Source organism: Aethalodelphis obliquidens, unplaced genomic scaffold (genome assembly GCF_003676395.1).
Source record: "Aethalodelphis obliquidens isolate GAN/ISIS:26980383/991018 unplaced genomic scaffold, ASM367639v1 scaffold43, whole genome shotgun sequence".
NCBI classification, from domain to species: Eukaryota; Metazoa; Chordata; class Mammalia; order Artiodactyla; family Delphinidae; genus Aethalodelphis; species Aethalodelphis obliquidens.
In genome coordinates this window covers 14,817,139-14,833,746 of record NW_020837987.1, presented here as the reverse complement: position 1 = coordinate 14,833,746, position 16,608 = coordinate 14,817,139, and the positions used below count along the sequence as shown (strand labels likewise).

Sequence of the window (16,608 nt, the reverse complement as noted above, 5' to 3'; positions counted from 1 at the left end):
GTCAGAGCCTCCCGAGCCCCTGGCCCTGCCCTGGGGGAGTCCATTCCCGGCCCCTGGTCCCCATTGGCCGGGGGCGGGGCGGCCTCAGCCCGCCCCCCACCGTTGCCCCCAGCCCTCTCCTGCCCCACAGACTCTTTTGATACTGAAGGGAGGTTTGCGTCAACGACTACCTGCTCTGTAATTACTTTAAAAAAAAAAAAAAAACACGGAAAAAAAAAAAAAAAAAAAAAAAATTTTTTTTTTTTTGGTTATGAAAGCGTGGAGGAGAGAGAAAAGAAAGGGAACATGGGTGGGCAGTAGAATGAGAAGATGGAAAACTCCAGGCCCCATGTGGAAGGTCAGTGGGAGAGCCGGCACCTCTGAGTGGTCTTAGGCCCCTACCCTTTCACCTCCGAGGCCCTGGAGAGGGGCTTGGTCACCCAGCACGCCTGGCATTTGTGTTTATTCTGCCTGCACCCCTTTTGAGGCATGTACTAGGGTCCTCTCCCCCAACCTCCCACCTCACAGCAGAAACCTAGGGGGCCTGGGGCTTCCCTGGTAGCGCGGTGGTTGAGGGTCCGCCTGCCGATGCAGGGGACACGGGTTCGTGCCCCGGTCCGGGAGGATCCCACGTGCCGCGGAGCGGCTGGGCCTGTGAGCCATGGCCGCTGGGCCTGCGCGTCCGGAGCCTGTGCTCCGCAGCGGGAGAGGCCACAGCAGTGAGAGGCCGCATACCGCAAAAAAAAAAAAAAAAAGAAAAGAAACCTAGGGGGCCTATCTCCTGGGGCTGCCCTTACAAGGTACCACAGACTGGGTGGCTCAGAACGACAGAAATTTAGTGTCTCAGTTCTAGAGTCCAAGGTCAAGGTGTGGGCAGGGCCGCGCTCCCTCTAGAACCTGTAGGGGAGGGTCCTTCTCTGCCTCTTCCAGCTTCTGGTCGCCTCAGATGTACCTTGACTGGTGGCAGTGTCACCCCAGTCTCCACAAGGCGTTCTCCCTTGTCTCCACAGCACCTTCCCTCTGTGCATGTGTGTCTCTGTCCAAATTTCCCCTCTTTATAAGTCATATTGGATTGGGAACCACCCTACTCCAGTACAACCTCATCCTGGTCATCTGCAAAGACCCTATTTCCAAATAAGGTCACATTCACAGGTCGTGGAGGTGAGGACGCAATTCATCCCATCTCAGAGCCAAACCAGAGGGGTCCCATTCAAGACACTGCCGCGCGGAGAAAGCGGGTCACGTCGAAGGGGGGGCGAGGAGTGAGCTGGGGGAGGGGTGCGCCAGCTGGGGCCAGCGGAGCAGGAGGGGCTGCACTTTTGTCTTGTTAACTCAGCAGCAGGAGGCAGAGCCCAGGCCCAGGAAGTGGAGGGGGGGCTACGCTGCAGCTCAGGAGGGCAGCTCACACGCAGAGCCCTCGGAGAGACAAAAGCCAGCGAGTGGGAGCAAATGCCAGCAAATGCCAGCTATCGGCTAGGCCACGGGGCAGGTGCTGGTACGGCTGGGGCAGCCCAAGGTACCAGCGTTGCCGCCTCAGAGGGCCAGGTCCCCGCCCCAGGGCCGCCGCTTCGTGCTGTCTAGACAGACAGAGGCCAGTGGAAGCAGGATGAGGCACTGCTCTGGGCAGACACAGCTGCGGGCACACAGGGCTGGGCCCCCGGGAGCAGCTCTCGTCTCAGCCCCATCCTCCCCTCGGCCCAGACTGGCCCGCGTACAGGGCAGTCCTGGCGCATGCGCAGGACGGCCAGGCCCTTTGGAGTCCACGACTGAAGGTGGAGCGGGCAGGAAGCCCCCACGACCCCACCGGGGCCCTGTGTCCTCTGAGAGGGCCTGGACCGGGTCCATGCGCCTGGCCCTGCGCCTCCTCCCTGCCTGTTTCTGCCCCACAGCATCTTATCTCCCCCCACCGCCCCCATCTGGAGCTCTTAAAGCAAATTCTTGCCTTATCACCCGTGGCAGCTGCCTCTGCAGCGACGTGTCTGGGGTCCCTGGCCCTATCTGTCTGGCTTGTCTGCTTGGGACTCTCCTCTAGTGCGACGCCTGGCTCCCCCTCGCTCCCGCTTTCATGCTCTCTTTCTCTCTCGTCCTCTTTCAGGGCCCCCAGATCCTGGTTGCCATGGTATCACTGCAGCGAGTACCAGGTGGTGGTGGGGGGCAGGGAGCCGACACTGCCGCAGTCTCCGCCATTTCCGATGCCAGGCACCCGCGAGGCACCGTGGCTGGGGCTCATTGGGGGGGGGGCACTCGGCGCCTCCACAGGCCTCGGAGGCTTCTCCTTGGCCATGGGAGGTGGGGAGAGCAGAGGGGTGGGCATAGGAGTGAGAATATAAGGGGGCGAAAGAGGGGTGGCTGGTGGCATCGTGGCCGGGGGAGGGGAGGATAAAAGGTGAGAAGTCAAGGTGAACAGGATGATCAGGCTGGAGGGAGGGAGGTTCGAGGAGGGGCCGGGGGAAGGGACCCTTCCATGGGAGCTGGTGGGGTTGGGGGCCCACTGAGGCTAGGATGAGCCGAACTCCAGCTCCTGCAGTCTTGTGGGGAGAGGGTCATGACCAGGCCAGGCCTCCCTCGGACCTTGGGGGAGATGAGGGCCTGGCTGGAGACAGAATGGCAGCCAGCCCAGAGGAGTCAGGGGCGGCAGCTGGAGGGATGGAGATGCGGGAAAAGGTGGAGAGACAGCGATGGGAGTGAGAGAGATCTGAGATGGAGACAGAAACAAGGGAGGAAAACACTGGAGGAGGAATGCTGACAAACACGGGTGCCAAGACACGGGGGGGGGGGCGGGGGGGGGGGGGGGGGGAGCGGCCGCAGGGTGGGGACTGGAAACACAGGAGCAAGGGGACAGACAGAGCCCAGAGTCCCCCGTCACCATCTCCTCTCTCTTGCTCCCAATCCTCTCTACCCCAACCCAAGCAGGATGCAGTTTCCATGACAACCTGGCCGGCCAGAAAGGGGGGCAGGGGACTGCAGAGGAAATTTTCCACATCAGCAGGAAGAGGATGTGATGCAGAGAAGGAATGGGCTGGATACATGGGGGGGGGGGGGCGCCACACAGGGCCCTGGAACCCCAAAACATCTCGCCCACTGCCTCCCAGGATTCTCATCCTGCCCCCAGGTGGCACCCCCCACACCCCCACCTCTGGGCCATAGCGGGGGAGGGGGAGGGTTCCAGAGAAGCTCAAGGGTCAAATGTCCAAAGTTCAGCCGCTGCCCAAACCTCGTGTGTGGGGTGAGGTGGGGGGATGGGAGGCAGCAAGAAGCTGCGGAGCTCAGACCGCAGGCCGCCAAATCCGCGGGCATGGCTCTCAACACGGTCCCGAGGAAGGTCGGGGTACTGGGCTACGGCCGCCTCGGTGAGTCCTTGACTGTCTGGGGCTTCCTCCCCAGGCCCCTTTCTAGAGCCCCAGAAGCCCCTGTCCTCCACAAACATACTTTTCTTCTGTGTCTTTATCTGTGGCTCGGCTGCCTCTGGCTGACTAAGTGTCTTCCACTCCTCACCGCGGGGCTCCAGCCCCCTCAGGATCTCCGTCCTCCCCTTTCCGAGTCTCTGCCCCCCACCTAAGTTTTTGTGTCCCCCGACTCTGGGTCAATGTACTCCCTCCCTCACCTCTGTCATTCCCTCTCCGGGCCTCTGTCCCCCTCTCTCCAGGTCTCTGTCCCCCTCTCTCTGGGTCTCTGTGCCCCTCTCTCTGAGTCTCTTTCCCTCTCCCCAGGACAGTCCCTGGTCTCCCACTTGCTGACTCAGGGACCAGAACTGGGCCTAGAACTTGTTTTTGTCTGGAATCGTGACCCAGGACGAATGGCGGGGAGTGTGCCCCCTACCCTTCAGCTCCAGAACCTTGCTGCCCTCGGGGAGAGGTCAGTGACCTCGCTGTGAGAGAATGGGACTCTCTGAAGCTCCTGTTCTGGCCTCCCTTAGGTGCTGTGTGCTCTCACGTGATTCCCTTACCCTCTCTGGACCTTGGTTCACCCAAATGTGAAATAGGACAAGCCTCTGTCTTATTTCCCTTCCCAGGCCAGGGCGAAGAGTGACAGGCCTCCATAGACTCTGGGAATCTGGGGAGGGGAGGTCTAATACCTCTTCAAGGTCCTCGCTGCCTCTCTCCGCTCTCCCAGGCACCCTGACCTTGTGGTGGAAGTGGCCCATCCCAAAATAATCCACGAATCTGGGGCAGAAATCCTGCGCTATGCCAATCTCCTGGTGAGCTCTGTGTCTTCTGCCTTGGCATCACCCCGCCCTAAAGTGGGATCCATCTCTTGACCTCAGCCCCTCCCTACCTTCATCTGCCCCAGGTGGGATCCCCCTCAGCCCTGGCTGACCAGGCCACAGAGCGGCAGCTCCTGGAGGCCTCGCATTGCTGGGGCCACGCTGTGTTCGTGGCCCGGGGGGCCCTCTGGGGCACTGAGGACATCGCCAGATTGGACGAAGCCGGGGGCCTCCAGGTGAGGGCCTGCTGGGCTCCCTGGGAACCGGAGGGGGCCAACAGAGGCCCCCAGTCCCCCCGACTCTGGCTCTCACTTCCAGAGCCTCCGTGTCACCATGGCCACACACCCTGATGGCTTCCGGCTTGAGGGACCCCTGGCTACGGCGCACAGCACTGGGCCTCGCACTGTGCTCTATGAAGGCCCTGTCCGCGGGCTCTGCCCCCTTGCCCCCCGAAACTCCAACACCATGGCTGCTGCTGCCCTGGCCGCCCCCAGCCTGGGCTTCGACCGTGTGATCGGGGTGCTTGTGGCCGATTTCAGGTGAGCGAAGCTGAGCGGGGGTCTGGGCTGGGGCCAGGCCAGCCGGACTGACCACCCTGCTTGCCCCAGCCTCAAGGACATGCATGTGGTGGATGTGGAGCTGAGCGGACCCCCGGGCCCCAAAGGCCGAAGCTTTGCTGTGCACACCCACAGAGAGAACCCCAGCGAGCCAGGCGCTGTCACCGGTTCTGCCACCATCACCACCTTCTGGTGCAGCCTCCTGGGTGCGGCCATGCTCCTCCCCGGCGCTCCTCTCCCCAAGCCCTGGGCTCTTGTGCTCTGCAGAGCTTGGGTCTCAGGCTCTCTGAGTCTGCAGTTCTGATTCTGTCTCTATCGATTCATCTTTATTCCTGAGTCTCCTTAACCTTCTACTACACGACGCTGAATCTTTATAGATCTCTATCTCTGTCCAAGTCTCCTCTCTCTGAGCCTCTGTGTCCCCCTCTCTCTGGGCCTCTAGCATGTGAGTCTCTGTCTACCCCCCAGGTCTCCGTCCCTCTATCTCTGGAATTTGGTCCCTCTCTCTGGGTCTCAGTCCCTCCCTCTAGGTCTCCACCTTGGTCTGTCCCTTCTTCCAAGTGTCTGTCACTCCTTATCTCTCTGTCTCAGCCTTTCATTCCCCGTATCTCCTCCGCAGGCTGCTGCCACCTGCCCTCCAAGCCGGGGATCCATCTCTGCTAAGAAGCCTCCTCCTTCCCAAGAGGACATCCTCATCTCATTATTTACCTCCCACCGCCACCGTCCCGCTGCTGCCTCAGTATCCCCAGACCTCCCTCCTGTCTCAGTAAATATTGGAGACGCTTCTCCCTGCATAGTCTGGTGTCTGATCACTTGTTTCCCTTCTGTGACGTCACGCTTTGTCTTCACACTAGGCATGATGTCATCACAGGGAGCGGGCATACAGAGTAGCAACACCCCTGGAAGCTATCGCGAGAGCCTAGTCACTACATTTCCCATAATCCTTCGAGTAGCAGGGGGCGTGGAAGTGTGCGAAGGAGAGGGTCGCCTCAGGGCACATTTCCGGGACTCACCGCGGGGGCCGACGGAAGTTGTAGTCCCGCGTTCTCGGGGGCGACAGCGAACTTCCGGGCCACGCCGCCCGGGCGTTCCGTGCGGAGCAAGAGCTCTCGCGAGGGTCGCCGGGAGTCGTAGTCCGGATCGCGGGGGCCGCCGGGAGCTGTAGGTCGTCCCTCCTGCCCAGTCACCGCGGTGCTGCCCGCCTTGTTCTCGGAGGCCAGAGCTGCCGGCCAGGGGGATGCGGGAGCCCCCGGTTCGGGGGAACAGAGAGGCAGGCGGGGTGAGGGTCGTTGCCAGGCAACGGGCTAGCGCCACGGTTGGGGTACGGGTCGGGGAGAGGGCTCTGTTACTCGGTGTCCGGGGAGGGGGCCCTGTTGCCAGGTGACAGGAGAAGAGAACTCTGTTGGTTAGTGACAGGGGAGGGGAGTCTTCTGTTGCTAGGCGACCAGAAGAGACCCTGTTACCTAGAGACAGGGGAGGAGCCTTCCTCTATTGCTTCCTCTAAGTAACCTGAGGAGAGACTGGTTACCTAGTTGGGGGGGGGGGGGCCCTTTGGTTGGGGGAACCCAGAGGGAGCCTGTTTCCTAGGGACAGGGGAGGGGGGTTCTCTGTTGCTAGGTGACCACCATAGGGGACCCTTTCACTTAGGGATGTGGCGGGGGTGGTCCTCTGTTGCTAAGTGAGCAGAAGAGAGAGCTTTTTTCCTAGAAATAGGGGATGGAGGTACTCTGTTGCCAGGAGAGCGCCAGGAAAGCAGTCAGTGGCCCGGTGGCCGCTCAGGCTGCCTGAGCCCCCACTCAATGACGGTGCCCCCAGGGCCTGCTGGCAGGTTCGGCTTCCTGATCCCAGGCCCCTGAGTACCTTTTCCCCCACCCTCACCCCCAAGCAGGAGCCGAGGACGGCATGTCCCAGGCCCCAGGAGCTCAGCCAAGCCCGCCCTCCGTTTACCACGAACGGCAACGCCTGGAGCTCTGTGCCGTCCACGCCCTCAACAACGTCCTGCAGCAGCAGCTCTTCAGCCAGGAGGCTGCCGATGAGATCTGCAAGAGGTGACCATCACCCGCCCCAACCCCTGGAGAAGCAGGGCTCACAGAGGTGGGGCAACCCACCTGGGTCTCAGAGCAAGGCAGGGGCAGAGCCCCGGGGCTTTCTGCTGCCCCATCCCCTGCCTGGGCTGGACTCTGGGACTCAGAGATTGAGAGTGCCTCCTGCGCCTGTTCACCCCTCTCTCCTCAGCCCCAGAACAGGCCACATCCTTTTATGTGGGCCCTCATCCCCCACTCTCCTCTGGCCTCCCAGCTTCCGGTTTATCTCGTTCAGTCCAGGCTACATAGAGCTCCCGCGATGACCCTGCCCCTCCCCTGCTCTCAGTGCTCCCATGGCTCCCCAGCACCCCGGCAGAAGTCCCAAGCTCTGCAGTCTGATAACCAAAACCCTGTGTGCTGTGATCCCCACCCGTCTCTGTCGCTTCATATCTCACTGCTCCCCTCCAAGCAAACTCCTCTCCAGTCCCTGAAGGAGCCCCGCCACGGTGCCTCTGGGCCTTTGCACAGGCTATTCTTTCTGCCAGGCACAGCTTTCTCCTCTCGGCAGCCTGGAATGTTCCTCCTCACTACTCAAGATTTCAAACATCACTCCTTTGTTATCTCTCTGCCAGATCCCCTCCTCTCTGTCCCCACAGCTCTGGCCCCATCATCTCCTAGACCCTTTCTCCCCATCTCTTGCTCACAGCCCTCCCGTGCCCGTGCCCCTGCCCCGGCATCCTCAGGCAAAGTCCCAGCCCCTCAGACTGATTATTTTAGAATGTATTCATCTCCTCTGTCGTTCAAAACAGGGATCAATCAACTCTTCCATGGCAAAGCCATGCTGGAGACCCAGAGATGAGTCCGCTATGAGCCCTGCGCTGAGGGAAGCCAGGGAAACAGATACACAGAAAAAGAATACACAGCTTTCCCCTCTCCGACCCCTCCCCCTGCCCTGCCCACCAAAGGCCCAGAGACAGAACAAAGGTGCCATTGTCCAGAGGAGGCAGAGCCCAGAGAGACAAGTGGTGGTGGGGTGGGCCTCCTGGGCTTGGGGACAGCTGGACGAAAGGCTGGGGGTAGCAGCACAGGAGATGTGGTTGGGGACAGGTGGCTGCAACGGGTGGGATGGGCCTGAAGCCAGGAGGCCAGCAGGGGACAGGTCTGCAAGGCCAGGCTGAAGGGCTGGGGCTCTCTCCTAGGGTGACGGGGGTGCCAGGAAGGGCTGGGAGCAGGGGCAGGGCCGAGGCAATGCTGGGTGTAGAAAGAGCCCCCAGGAGGGGGAGGACTGGAAGCTGGGGGAGGGACAGGGCACACATCCTTGAGGCCAGGGCAGAGAGGGTACGGGGACAGGAGCAGGGCTTGGGGCTGATGAGTCAGGGGATTGGAGAGAGGGAAGAGTCCCAAGGCTGGGTGACTCACGGACCCTGGGACTCTTTGGCTTTGTGGGGGAGGAGGAGGCCTTTCCAGGGAACCCCCAACTCAGGAGGCCCTGACCACCTCCCAACCAGGTTGGCCCCAGACTCCCGGCTGAACCCCCATCGCAGCCTCCTGGGCACCGGCAACTATGACGTCAACGTGATCATGGCCGCCCTGCAGGGGCAGGGCCTGGCCGCCGTGTGGTGGGATAGAAGGAGGTGCGACCGAAAGCACTGTGTCCTGTGTACTGAGCTTGGCACAGTGGGTGCGGTGTGTTGGTGGTCAGTGTGGGACAAAGCAGGAGGAGGGGATGGGTGGAAGGTTTGCATGGGTGGGTCATGGACAGCTGGCAGACCGAGGGTCAATGGGATAGGTTGATGGTAACTGGGTGAGTAAATGCATGGTGAGCGGGCGGCTGGATGTGCTGGGGAGGTGGTTGGGTGATGGGATGATGTGAATGGTTGGGTGGCTGAGTGGTTGAGTGAATAAAGGATGAACAGCTGGTAGGCAGTGGTTACCAGATAGGCGGTCGGGTAGACGAACGGATCAATGGATGGATGCGTGGATGGAAAGGATGAATGAAGAGTTGGGTGGACGGTGGAGAAGCCGCTGGGCTGCTGGCTGGCTGCTGGTTGATTGAATCAGTGGGTGGATGTGACGGGGTGAAGCGTTGATGGGCTGGATGGTGGGTGATTGTTAGATGGCTGGGAGGCCTGGATGGGTGAGTGGGTGGGCAGGTGCTGTATAATGGATGGATAATGGGTAGAATCAGCAGTAGATGCGTCAGGAGCGGATGGGGAGTGGGGTGGGTGGTGGAGTTGTTGGGCGCTTGGATGGATGGAGGTAGGTGCATAAGGGACGGGTAATGGATGGACAGGCAGATGGTGGATGGTGAAGGGGGAGTTGCCGGGTGGGGGGTGGCTGACTGGGAGGTCTGGGTGGGGAGGGGGAGCAGGTGAGTAGAAGGAAGCAAGGGGTGGGTCGGTGGAAGAGAGTCCCTGGGTGGCTCGCGCAGCCACCGCTGCCACCAGCCTGGGCCCCCCACACCCGGTAACGCCGGGCTGGCGGGCGCCTGCGGAGGCCGGGCCCTGACCGTGGCATCCCTGCCCCGCCATGCAGGCCCCTGTCCCAGCTGGCGCTGCCCCGGGTGCTGGGGCTGATCCTGAACCTGCCCTCGCCCGTGTCCCTGGGGCTGCTCTCCCTGCCGCTGCGCCGGCGGCACTGGGTGGCCCTGCGCCAGGTGGACGGCGTCTACTACAACCTGGACTCCAAGCTGCGGGCGCCCGAGGTCCTGGGCAACGAGGATGGTGTCAGGTGAGGAGAGGGGGTGACTCCAGGGCTGGGCGCCAGACGCCCCTCCCCGGGGGGCACCCCCAGGCACCCCCCAGGCCTCAGTCTCCCTGTTTCTCTGCCCAGGGCCTTCCTGGCAGCCGCGCTGGCTCAGGGCCTGTGCGAGGTGCTGCTGGTGGTGACCAAGGAGGTGGAGGAGAAGGGCTCCTGGCTGCGGACAGACTGACCCCGAGGAGGAGGGGACCACGGCCGCCCGCGGGCGTGGCCCCCGCGCATCCACATCCAGTTCCCAGCGCCGGGGGAAGGGCCAGGCCCCGCACCTCCTGGACCCAGCGGAGGTCCCAGCCCCTTCCTCGCACCGCCCCCGCCACATGCCACTGCTGCCTCAATAAACCAGATGGATGATTTGCTCCCAGCCTGGCCTGAGTCTCACTGGGGGCCCCTTTCCTTCAGTTACGCTGGTTTATCAGAGAGACCCAGGCAGGCCTGGCCAGGATCCGAGCTCTCTGCCACCTCCCGGCTTGGTCACTCATCTCTCGGGCCTCAGTTTCCTCATGGGGGTGGGCCCAGGGGAAAACAATGCAAATGCCTGCCCTCTCGAGGCACCTGGGAGAGACCAGGAGTGAACAGAGAGACGCAGTCCAGGGTGTTTAGGGAGATAAGCCCCAAGGAGAAGGAGAGGGTTTACTTCTTGACTCCCAACTCATCTACCAACTGCAGTCATGGCCCCAAAAGATGTCCAGATCCTCATCCCCGGAACCTGCGAATATGTTCAGATGCGTGGCAAAGGGGAACGGGAACGAAGGTTGCTAATCCGCTGACCTTAAAATCGGGAAATTATCCTGCATTGTCTGAGTCGGCCCGATGTAATCCCGAGGGCCCTTAAACGTGAAGCGAGCATGGGACTTCCCTGGTGGTCCAGTGGCTAAGACTCCACTCCTCCACGGCAGGGGGCATGGGTTCAATCCCTGGTCAATACCACATGCACGGCGGTGCAGCCAAAAAAAAAGTGAAGGAGGTAGGAGAGGAGAATCTCAGACATGACTAAGGAAGCAGCATCAAAGAGATGCTACACGGAGGGGGGCGCTTTGAGACAAGAGGGGTCATGGGCCAGGAAACGCAGGCAGCCTCTAGGAGGTGGAATACACAAGGAAACGGATTCTCCCCCAGGCCCCCAGAAGGAACCAGCCCTGCCCACACCTTGACTCTAACCCAGTGAGACTCATTTTGGACTTCCGACCTCCAGAAATGTAAGAGAATCAATGTGTGTTGTTATAAGCCACTACGTTTGCTAGAGTAGCCAGGGAAAGGAACACCAGGAAAAGGAACACAGCGTAGAATTCCTCAGGGCAGTGGAAGGTGTTGCTGAGGAGGTGTTTGAGCAAAGACTGGAAGAAGGGGAGGGAGAGAGGCAGGCACGGAGAGGTCTGCAGGAGAAGCATTCCAGGCAGAGAACAGGCAGTGCAAAGGTCCTGAGGCATGCTGGTGTGGCTGGAACTGAGGGAGCGAGGGAGAGAAAGGGTGGAGAGGTGACGGAGGGGGAAGATGGTGGCCAGTGGGACTTGAGCAGAGGAAGGACAGACTCCCACTGGGTGTCCTCCCCACAGTCTCCCCTGAGCAGCCCCCATCCTGTCCTGTACCCTTCCCCCAGGGCCCCCTGTCCCTCCAGGTCTGGCCTGTGCAGCTGGATGCTTGCCCTCCTCAGCTCTCGGGCTGGGAGGAAGACACAAGGGGATGGATGTAAAGACCCCCAGTCCCAGTGGTGGGGTGTTTTAACAGGGGTCCCATGGGACAAGGTGGGGGGCCACAGGAAGATGAGGGGTCCTGGGGGAGCTGGCTGAGGGGCGTTCTCCAGGGAGCCAGTGGGAAGGGAGGGAGGGCCCATTCCAGAATTAGAAACAGCCCAGATTGAGACCTGGAATGTTGAGGGAAATGATTTCTCCAGTAGCTATTTGAGGAGGTGATAAAGAGATAAGGGTGGATCCTGGCAGGTCCACAGCCCACAGGGCCTCCAAGAGCAGCTGAGGGGCTGGACCTGGTCCAGGGCAATGGGTAGGGCTGTGAGCAGGGGGGCAGGTCGGTCCTGAGTGCAGAAAGACCCTCTGGGGCCACGTGGGGGAAGGCTGGAGGCTGGGAGGCCCAGGAGGAGGCTGAGGGTCCCAGTGGGAGACACGTGGGGGAAGGCTGGAGGCTGGGAGGCCCGGGAGGAGGCTGAGGGTCCCAGTGGGAGAGGACGAGTCAGGGCCTGAGTTCAGGACCCTGGGGGCAGAGTGGAGGTGACAAGAGGATCAGGGCAGGCTCTGGGGGTGGGAGACGGGCAGGGAAGGAGGACCCGGTGTCTGGCCCTGGGGCCTGGGGGACAGATGGGACCGAGGGAGGAGGAGTGGTTGTGGGGGACATGCTGAGCTCAGGGGGGTGTAAGGAGTGTGACAGGCCGGGTGACATCAGGGGAGGAGGACCAGGGTCAGGGACCCAGGAGATGGTTTTAGGGGTCATGGGCCTAAAACTGTGAGGGAGGAACATGGGCAAAAGAGGGGGCCCCCACTAGGTGGCGGGCAGATATGGGGGACCTGGAGGCACAGGCAGGGCCCCGCTGGGGGCGTCTCCCCGGGCCCGCCTCAGGCTGTGCTCCACCCAGACAGTAAATTCTGAGAGGGACACAGGAAAGAAGGCGGGAGAAGCAGGCGCCGGCAGGACACGCTGACCCGTGGTGATGGGGGCACTGGTTCCCAAGACCTCAGAGGTCAAAGGGCAACTTGTAAAGTAAAAAGTCAAGCAGCACGTGAGGGGAAACTGCTGGGGTCCCGGGACACTCCAGCTCAGGGGTGCCCCCAACACCCGCCTAGTCTCTGACTCCCTCTGTCCCTCCCTTTGGGTCCCTCTCTTGGGCTCTCTTTCTGGGTGTTTCTGTCTCTCCGTGTCGCTCTCAGCTTCTGGGGCCCCCTCCTGCCCCCTGTGCCTGTCGCCTGTCCCATCTGGTCCCAGACAGCCTGGCGGGGCTCCCTGAGTGTTTCTATTCCTGGGCCTGAGTGACCTCCCCAGGTGCCTTCTCAGTGGCGGCCTAATATGGTCAGAGCGGGAGCCCAGAGGGCAAGGGTGGGACCTGGGCAGGGGGCGTGGGGGTCCCTGCAGCCTCCCTCCTCCTGCTCCCAGCTCCCCCCCAGGCGCTAACGCCTCCTGCTCTGCAGGCTGGGCCAGCGCATGGATTGAGCGCTTACTGTTTGCCCCTGATGGTGGGTGCAGACGGGCCCATGCAGCCTTGAAAGCCCCCACCTGCTGGGGCCACCCCACTTCGCACAAGCCTGAGTCAGGCTGTCCCTTGTCCCAGGGTGCCCAGCCAGGCTGGTCCCAGAGCATCGGTTGGCGGGGGCTCCTGGGGATCCCCAGTTTCCCTTTGGGGGCGCCCCACGCAGGCCCCCAGGGGCGTCTCTGTGCCGGCCTGGTTGCAGGAGGGAAGGAGGGGGTCCGGTCACGCGGAAGGTGCAGGGGGAGGTGACAGCTGTCCCGTGCCCCCGGGTGCTGACAGCTGAGGCCCAATTTAGCTCTTGGACGGAGCACGGGGCTAGCCAGATAAGGCAGTGAGGGGTGCAGCCCCGCCCCCAGGGCACCCCTTAAATCACCCGGTCGGGCCCTGGCGGGTGGCCGCCAGCGATGCCAGGTGAGAGGGGCCGCGCTCCTTCCTGACTCCCCGCGTCCCGCCTGCACAGCGCTGCCCCTCTCTCTCTGACTTTCCTGTCTCTCTCTCTCTCTCTCTCTCTCTCTCTCTTCCTCTCGTCTCTCCATCTGTCTTTCTGTCTCTTCCAATCTCCGACCCTCCCGCTCTCCATTTCTCCCCATCCTGTTCCTAACTCTGCCTCTGTCCTTCTTTCTGTCTCTCTTGCCCCATCCTCTCTTGTCTCTGTCTTCCCATGTCTATCTAATCTCTCTTCATCTCTTTCTGTGTATCTCTCCTCTTTCCATTTCTTTGTCTGTCTCTGTCTCCCCATCTCTGACCCTTCCGCCCGTCACTCTCCCTTCTTCCGTGTGTGTGTGTGTGTGTGTGTGTGTGTGTGTGTGTGTGTGTCTGTCTCTCTCCTCACTTCTCTCTTGGTCTCTCTCAGTCGCTCCCTGTCTCTGTCTCTCTGCCTCTCCCAGACTTTCTCTCCCCGTCTCTCTCTGGCCCTACCTCTCCATCGCCCCGGATGGAGGCCGCCTGGGCCCTCTGCTGCGGTTTCTGCTGAATAAAGCTGTTTCTGTCCTCACCTCTCCGCTCCTCTCGCCTCTTTTCCTTTCTTACCCCTCTGCCTCTGAGCTCAGCACCCCCGCCCTGAACCCGGGTGGGTGGAGGTCGGGAACCCAGGGCTGGGGTCGGGGTCGGGGTTCCTCCCTCCCAGAGACTGCAAGAAACAGAGGCTGAGAGACAGATGGAGGAGATAGGGAGAAAAACCGAGAGATGGATGCAGAGAGAGACCCAGAGACAGCAAGAGACAGGGACTCAGAGACAGAAAGACAGACGGGAATGGGGGCCACAGACTCAGAGATGGGAGAGCCAGTGGGACAGCAAGACCTAGATACGCAGAGAAACACAGAGAGTGAGACAGGGCGACATCTCCATCTCAGAGACAGGGAGATGCAGAGACACGGAGAGAGACTGGGAGGTCGAGAGACAGAGGTTAGACGGTGCCCCGCATCCCCCCAGACACGGCAGACTGGGCTGGGCAGCCCCCTCCCCCTCCCGCCAGGCGGTGCCAGGCCCCAGACAACGGGCCCTTGTCCTGACAGGGCCTTGACTCTGTCCGGCAGCTGGGGGCTGGGCTGGCTGGGCCCCGGTGTTGGGGGGGAGGGGCGGCCACCAGAAGCCTGGCCTTGGCCTCCACCCTCAGACTCTCCCTCCTCCCTCGACCTCCTCCTGCCAGCCTCCCTCTGGGGTCTCTGCGCACTCCCAGCCTGCTTTCTGCTCTGCCGGGGAAGGGGACAGGCATTTACAGAGCACCTGCTGGATGTACCTGAAATGCCTCCGGCCCCTCCCGACACCCTCTTGTCTCCCCTGTCCCTTCCTCTGTGCCCTCTGCTTGTTCTTCCTGGGCTTCTGGCTCCCTTCCTTGGAAAAGATGGGCATTTATTAAGTTCCTAGTGTTTGCCAGGCAATTTCCATACACTGTCTCTGCACCTTATACTCTTTTTGCTCTCCTGTCCCTTCCACCCTGTTTCCTTTCCCTTCTTCCTGATCTGCCTGGTCTCTCCTGCAAGGAAATGGGCATTTATTGAGCACCTACTGTGTGCTAGGGAATTTACAAACCCTGTCTCCTCTCTTATTATATACACCCTTTTCTCCCCTAATTCTTTTCTTCCTTCTCTATTCATTTCCTCTCCTTTCTGACTCTGTTCCCTCCTAGGGGAGGGAATGAACATATATTGAGGACCTACTGTGTGCCAGGCAGTTTGCACACCATCTCACCCTTCCTCACACCGTCTTCCTTCCCTGTCTCTCCTCTGTCCTCTCCTTGTCTTTCTGGGCTCTCTGTTCTCTGCCAAGGCAAGGAACACACATTTATTGAGTACCTATGGTATACCAAGCAATTGCTTGTGCTTTCTCTATTCTCCTCTCGTCCTCTCATCTCCACTGACCCGTGGTTTCTGCTGTCCTCTGCTTCTTTCTGCTCTCTGCCAGGAGAGGAACTGGGCATTTATAGAGCACCTATTGTGTGCCTGGTAATTTCCTTCCACTCCCCCTCCCTCCCCCTCGATTCTCCGTGTTCCTTCATCTCTGACTTATTTTCTGCTGTCTCTCCTTTCTTGGGGGAAGAAAACAAGCAATTATGGAGCACCTATTGTATGCCAGGCAATTTACACCCCACCTCATCTTCTCTTGCCTCTTTCTCCCTGCCCCGCTCATTCTGCCAGCTTCTCCCTTCCTGTGTTTTCTGGGCCTTCCTCGGGGAAGGGAACAAGCATTAACTGAGCACCTCTATGTGCCCCATGATTTGCCGGAACTGCCTCCTCTGACATCACCTCCTCCCTTCTGCTCCATCCCATTGCCTCCTCGGCCAACCTTCCTCTCACCAGTGTCTTCCTCTTCCTCTTGTTTGCCTTCTCTTCCAAGGAAGACAGTGTGCATTCATTGAGCACCTCCTGTGTGCCTCACCCACACACTCGCATGGTCTCTTCCTCATTTCCTCTCTTCTCCCTGGTTCCTGCTCTCCTCCAGCTTCTCCCCTTCCTCTCTGCCCTGTCAGCTCTCTCCTGCGGGAGGAACTAGGCATGTACTGAGCGCCTGCTGTGTGCTACTCCTATCAGCTGTCTGTCTGTCCCGGCTTGCCCCATAGGCCCTGCGCTCCCTTCTCTCTCCCTCTCTGCTTGCTTTCCTCCTCCTGGCTGCCTCCTCTGCTCGCTGCTAGGAAAGGGGACAGGCATTTATTAAGTGCCTATTGTATGCCCACTGCTTTACCTACACTGTCTCCTTCCAGCACAGCTTCTCCTGTTCGTTCTCTCTGCTGGCGTTTCCCCTCCCCGCTCCTTTTCTTCCTGTCTTCTTTCTCCCGGGAAGAGAACCAACACTGAAGAGCACCAACCGTACTCCTAGCTATTTCCACCCCTGGCCCTCCCTCCTTTGGCTGTCTTTCCTCCCGTTTCTCCTCTGTGGTGGTTTCTTCACTTCCTTTCTGACTTGGCTCCTCTCTCCTGACGAAGGGAATGAATGGGCATTGATTGAGCACCAGCTGTGTGCCAGGCTCTTCACAAGCCCAGCGTCCCCTCCTCACACTCTCTCCCTCTCCCTTTCCCTTCCTCTCTACCGCCTCTTCTCTCCCTTCCTGCTCTCCGCGTGCTCCACCAGGAAAGGGTAGGGGCACTGATTAAGCACCAACTGCGTGCTGGGCAGCTCACACACGCTGCTGCCTCTCCTTAGACCCTGTGTTCTCCCCTGCCCCCTCCTCTTCCTTCTCTGCAGCGGAAGCTCTCAATTTTTCCAGAAGGAAGGGATGTAGGCAGCGATCTCAGCCACCACGGCTGTAGAAGGGGCCCATCATCTTCACCTCATGGTGCTGGGCACCGCGAGCTGATGACCCACTGGGGCTCCATTTGGATTTCCTCATTGGGGAAAAAAAAATGTGGATCACAATAGCCACTCCCTAGGGCGGGGGAGGGAGGGGTGACTGAA

General features: G+C 60.7%; 2 protein-coding genes across 14 annotated transcripts; both read left to right on the top strand.

Annotated features, from left to right (window-relative positions):
• Nucleotides 1-1,532: 1,532 nt before the first annotated feature.
• On the top strand, nucleotides 1,533-5,536 carry ASPDH (aspartate dehydrogenase domain containing). Of its 5 annotated transcripts, none has more exons than XM_027079141.1 (7): nucleotides 1,533-2,268; nucleotides 2,893-3,091; nucleotides 3,690-3,834; nucleotides 4,093-4,177; nucleotides 4,270-4,419; nucleotides 4,502-4,722; nucleotides 4,792-5,536. In XM_027079141.1, the coding sequence occupies exons 2-7, from the start codon at nucleotides 2,905-2,907 to the stop codon at nucleotides 5,042-5,044; spliced, it is 1,041 nt and encodes a 346-aa protein (XP_026934942.1). In that variant the 5' UTR covers nucleotides 1,533-2,268; nucleotides 2,893-2,904; the 3' UTR covers nucleotides 5,045-5,536. The 5 variants fall into 5 exon arrangements, with proteins under 5 accessions (XP_026934942.1, XP_026934944.1, XP_026934940.1 ...); XM_027079140.1 differs by lacking the exons at nucleotides 1,533-2,268; nucleotides 2,893-3,091 and adding an exon at nucleotides 3,215-3,329 and having other exon boundaries at nucleotides 4,792-4,946; nucleotides 5,360-5,536; XM_027079139.1 differs by lacking the exons at nucleotides 1,533-2,268; nucleotides 2,893-3,091 and adding an exon at nucleotides 3,214-3,329.
• Nucleotides 5,537-5,799: 263 nt separating this feature from the next.
• Nucleotides 5,800-9,882, top strand: JOSD2 (Josephin domain containing 2). Of its 9 annotated transcripts, none has more exons than XM_027079163.1 (5): nucleotides 5,800-6,019; nucleotides 6,629-6,788; nucleotides 8,273-8,398; nucleotides 9,300-9,494; nucleotides 9,597-9,882. In XM_027079163.1, exons 2-5 carry the CDS (start codon nucleotides 6,643-6,645, stop codon nucleotides 9,694-9,696), a joined length of 567 nt encoding a protein of 188 aa, XP_026934964.1. In that variant the 5' UTR covers nucleotides 5,800-6,019; nucleotides 6,629-6,642; the 3' UTR covers nucleotides 9,697-9,882. The 9 variants fall into 9 exon arrangements, with proteins under 9 accessions (XP_026934964.1, XP_026934966.1, XP_026934968.1 ...); XM_027079165.1 differs by having other exon boundaries at nucleotides 6,626-6,788; XM_027079162.1 differs by having other exon boundaries at nucleotides 5,890-6,019; nucleotides 6,629-6,834.
• Nucleotides 9,883-16,608: the final 6,726 nt, after the last annotated feature.

Bases quoted from the DNA above. Each gene is read 5' to 3' on its own strand.
- ASPDH (XM_027079141.1), top strand. From the start codon at position 2,905: ATGACAACCTGGCCGGCCAGAAAGGGGGGCAGGGGACTGCAGAGGAAA. The intron at 3,835-4,092 runs GTCAGTGACCTC...CCGCTCTCCCAG, and splicing joins CTTGCTGCCCTCGGGGAGAG to GCACCCTGACCTTGTGGTGG. The intron at 4,723-4,791 runs GTGAGCGAAGCT...TGCTTGCCCCAG, and splicing joins GTGCTTGTGGCCGATTTCAG to CCTCAAGGACATGCATGTGG.
- JOSD2 (XM_027079159.1), top strand. From the start codon at position 7,890: ATGGGCCTGAAGCCAGGAGGCCAGCAGGGGACAGGTCTGCAAGGCCAG. The intron at 8,399-9,299 runs GTGCGACCGAAA...CCCGCCATGCAG, and splicing joins GTGTGGTGGGATAGAAGGAG to GCCCCTGTCCCAGCTGGCGC. The intron at 9,495-9,596 runs GTGAGGAGAGGG...TTCTCTGCCCAG, and splicing joins GGCAACGAGGATGGTGTCAG to GGCCTTCCTGGCAGCCGCGC.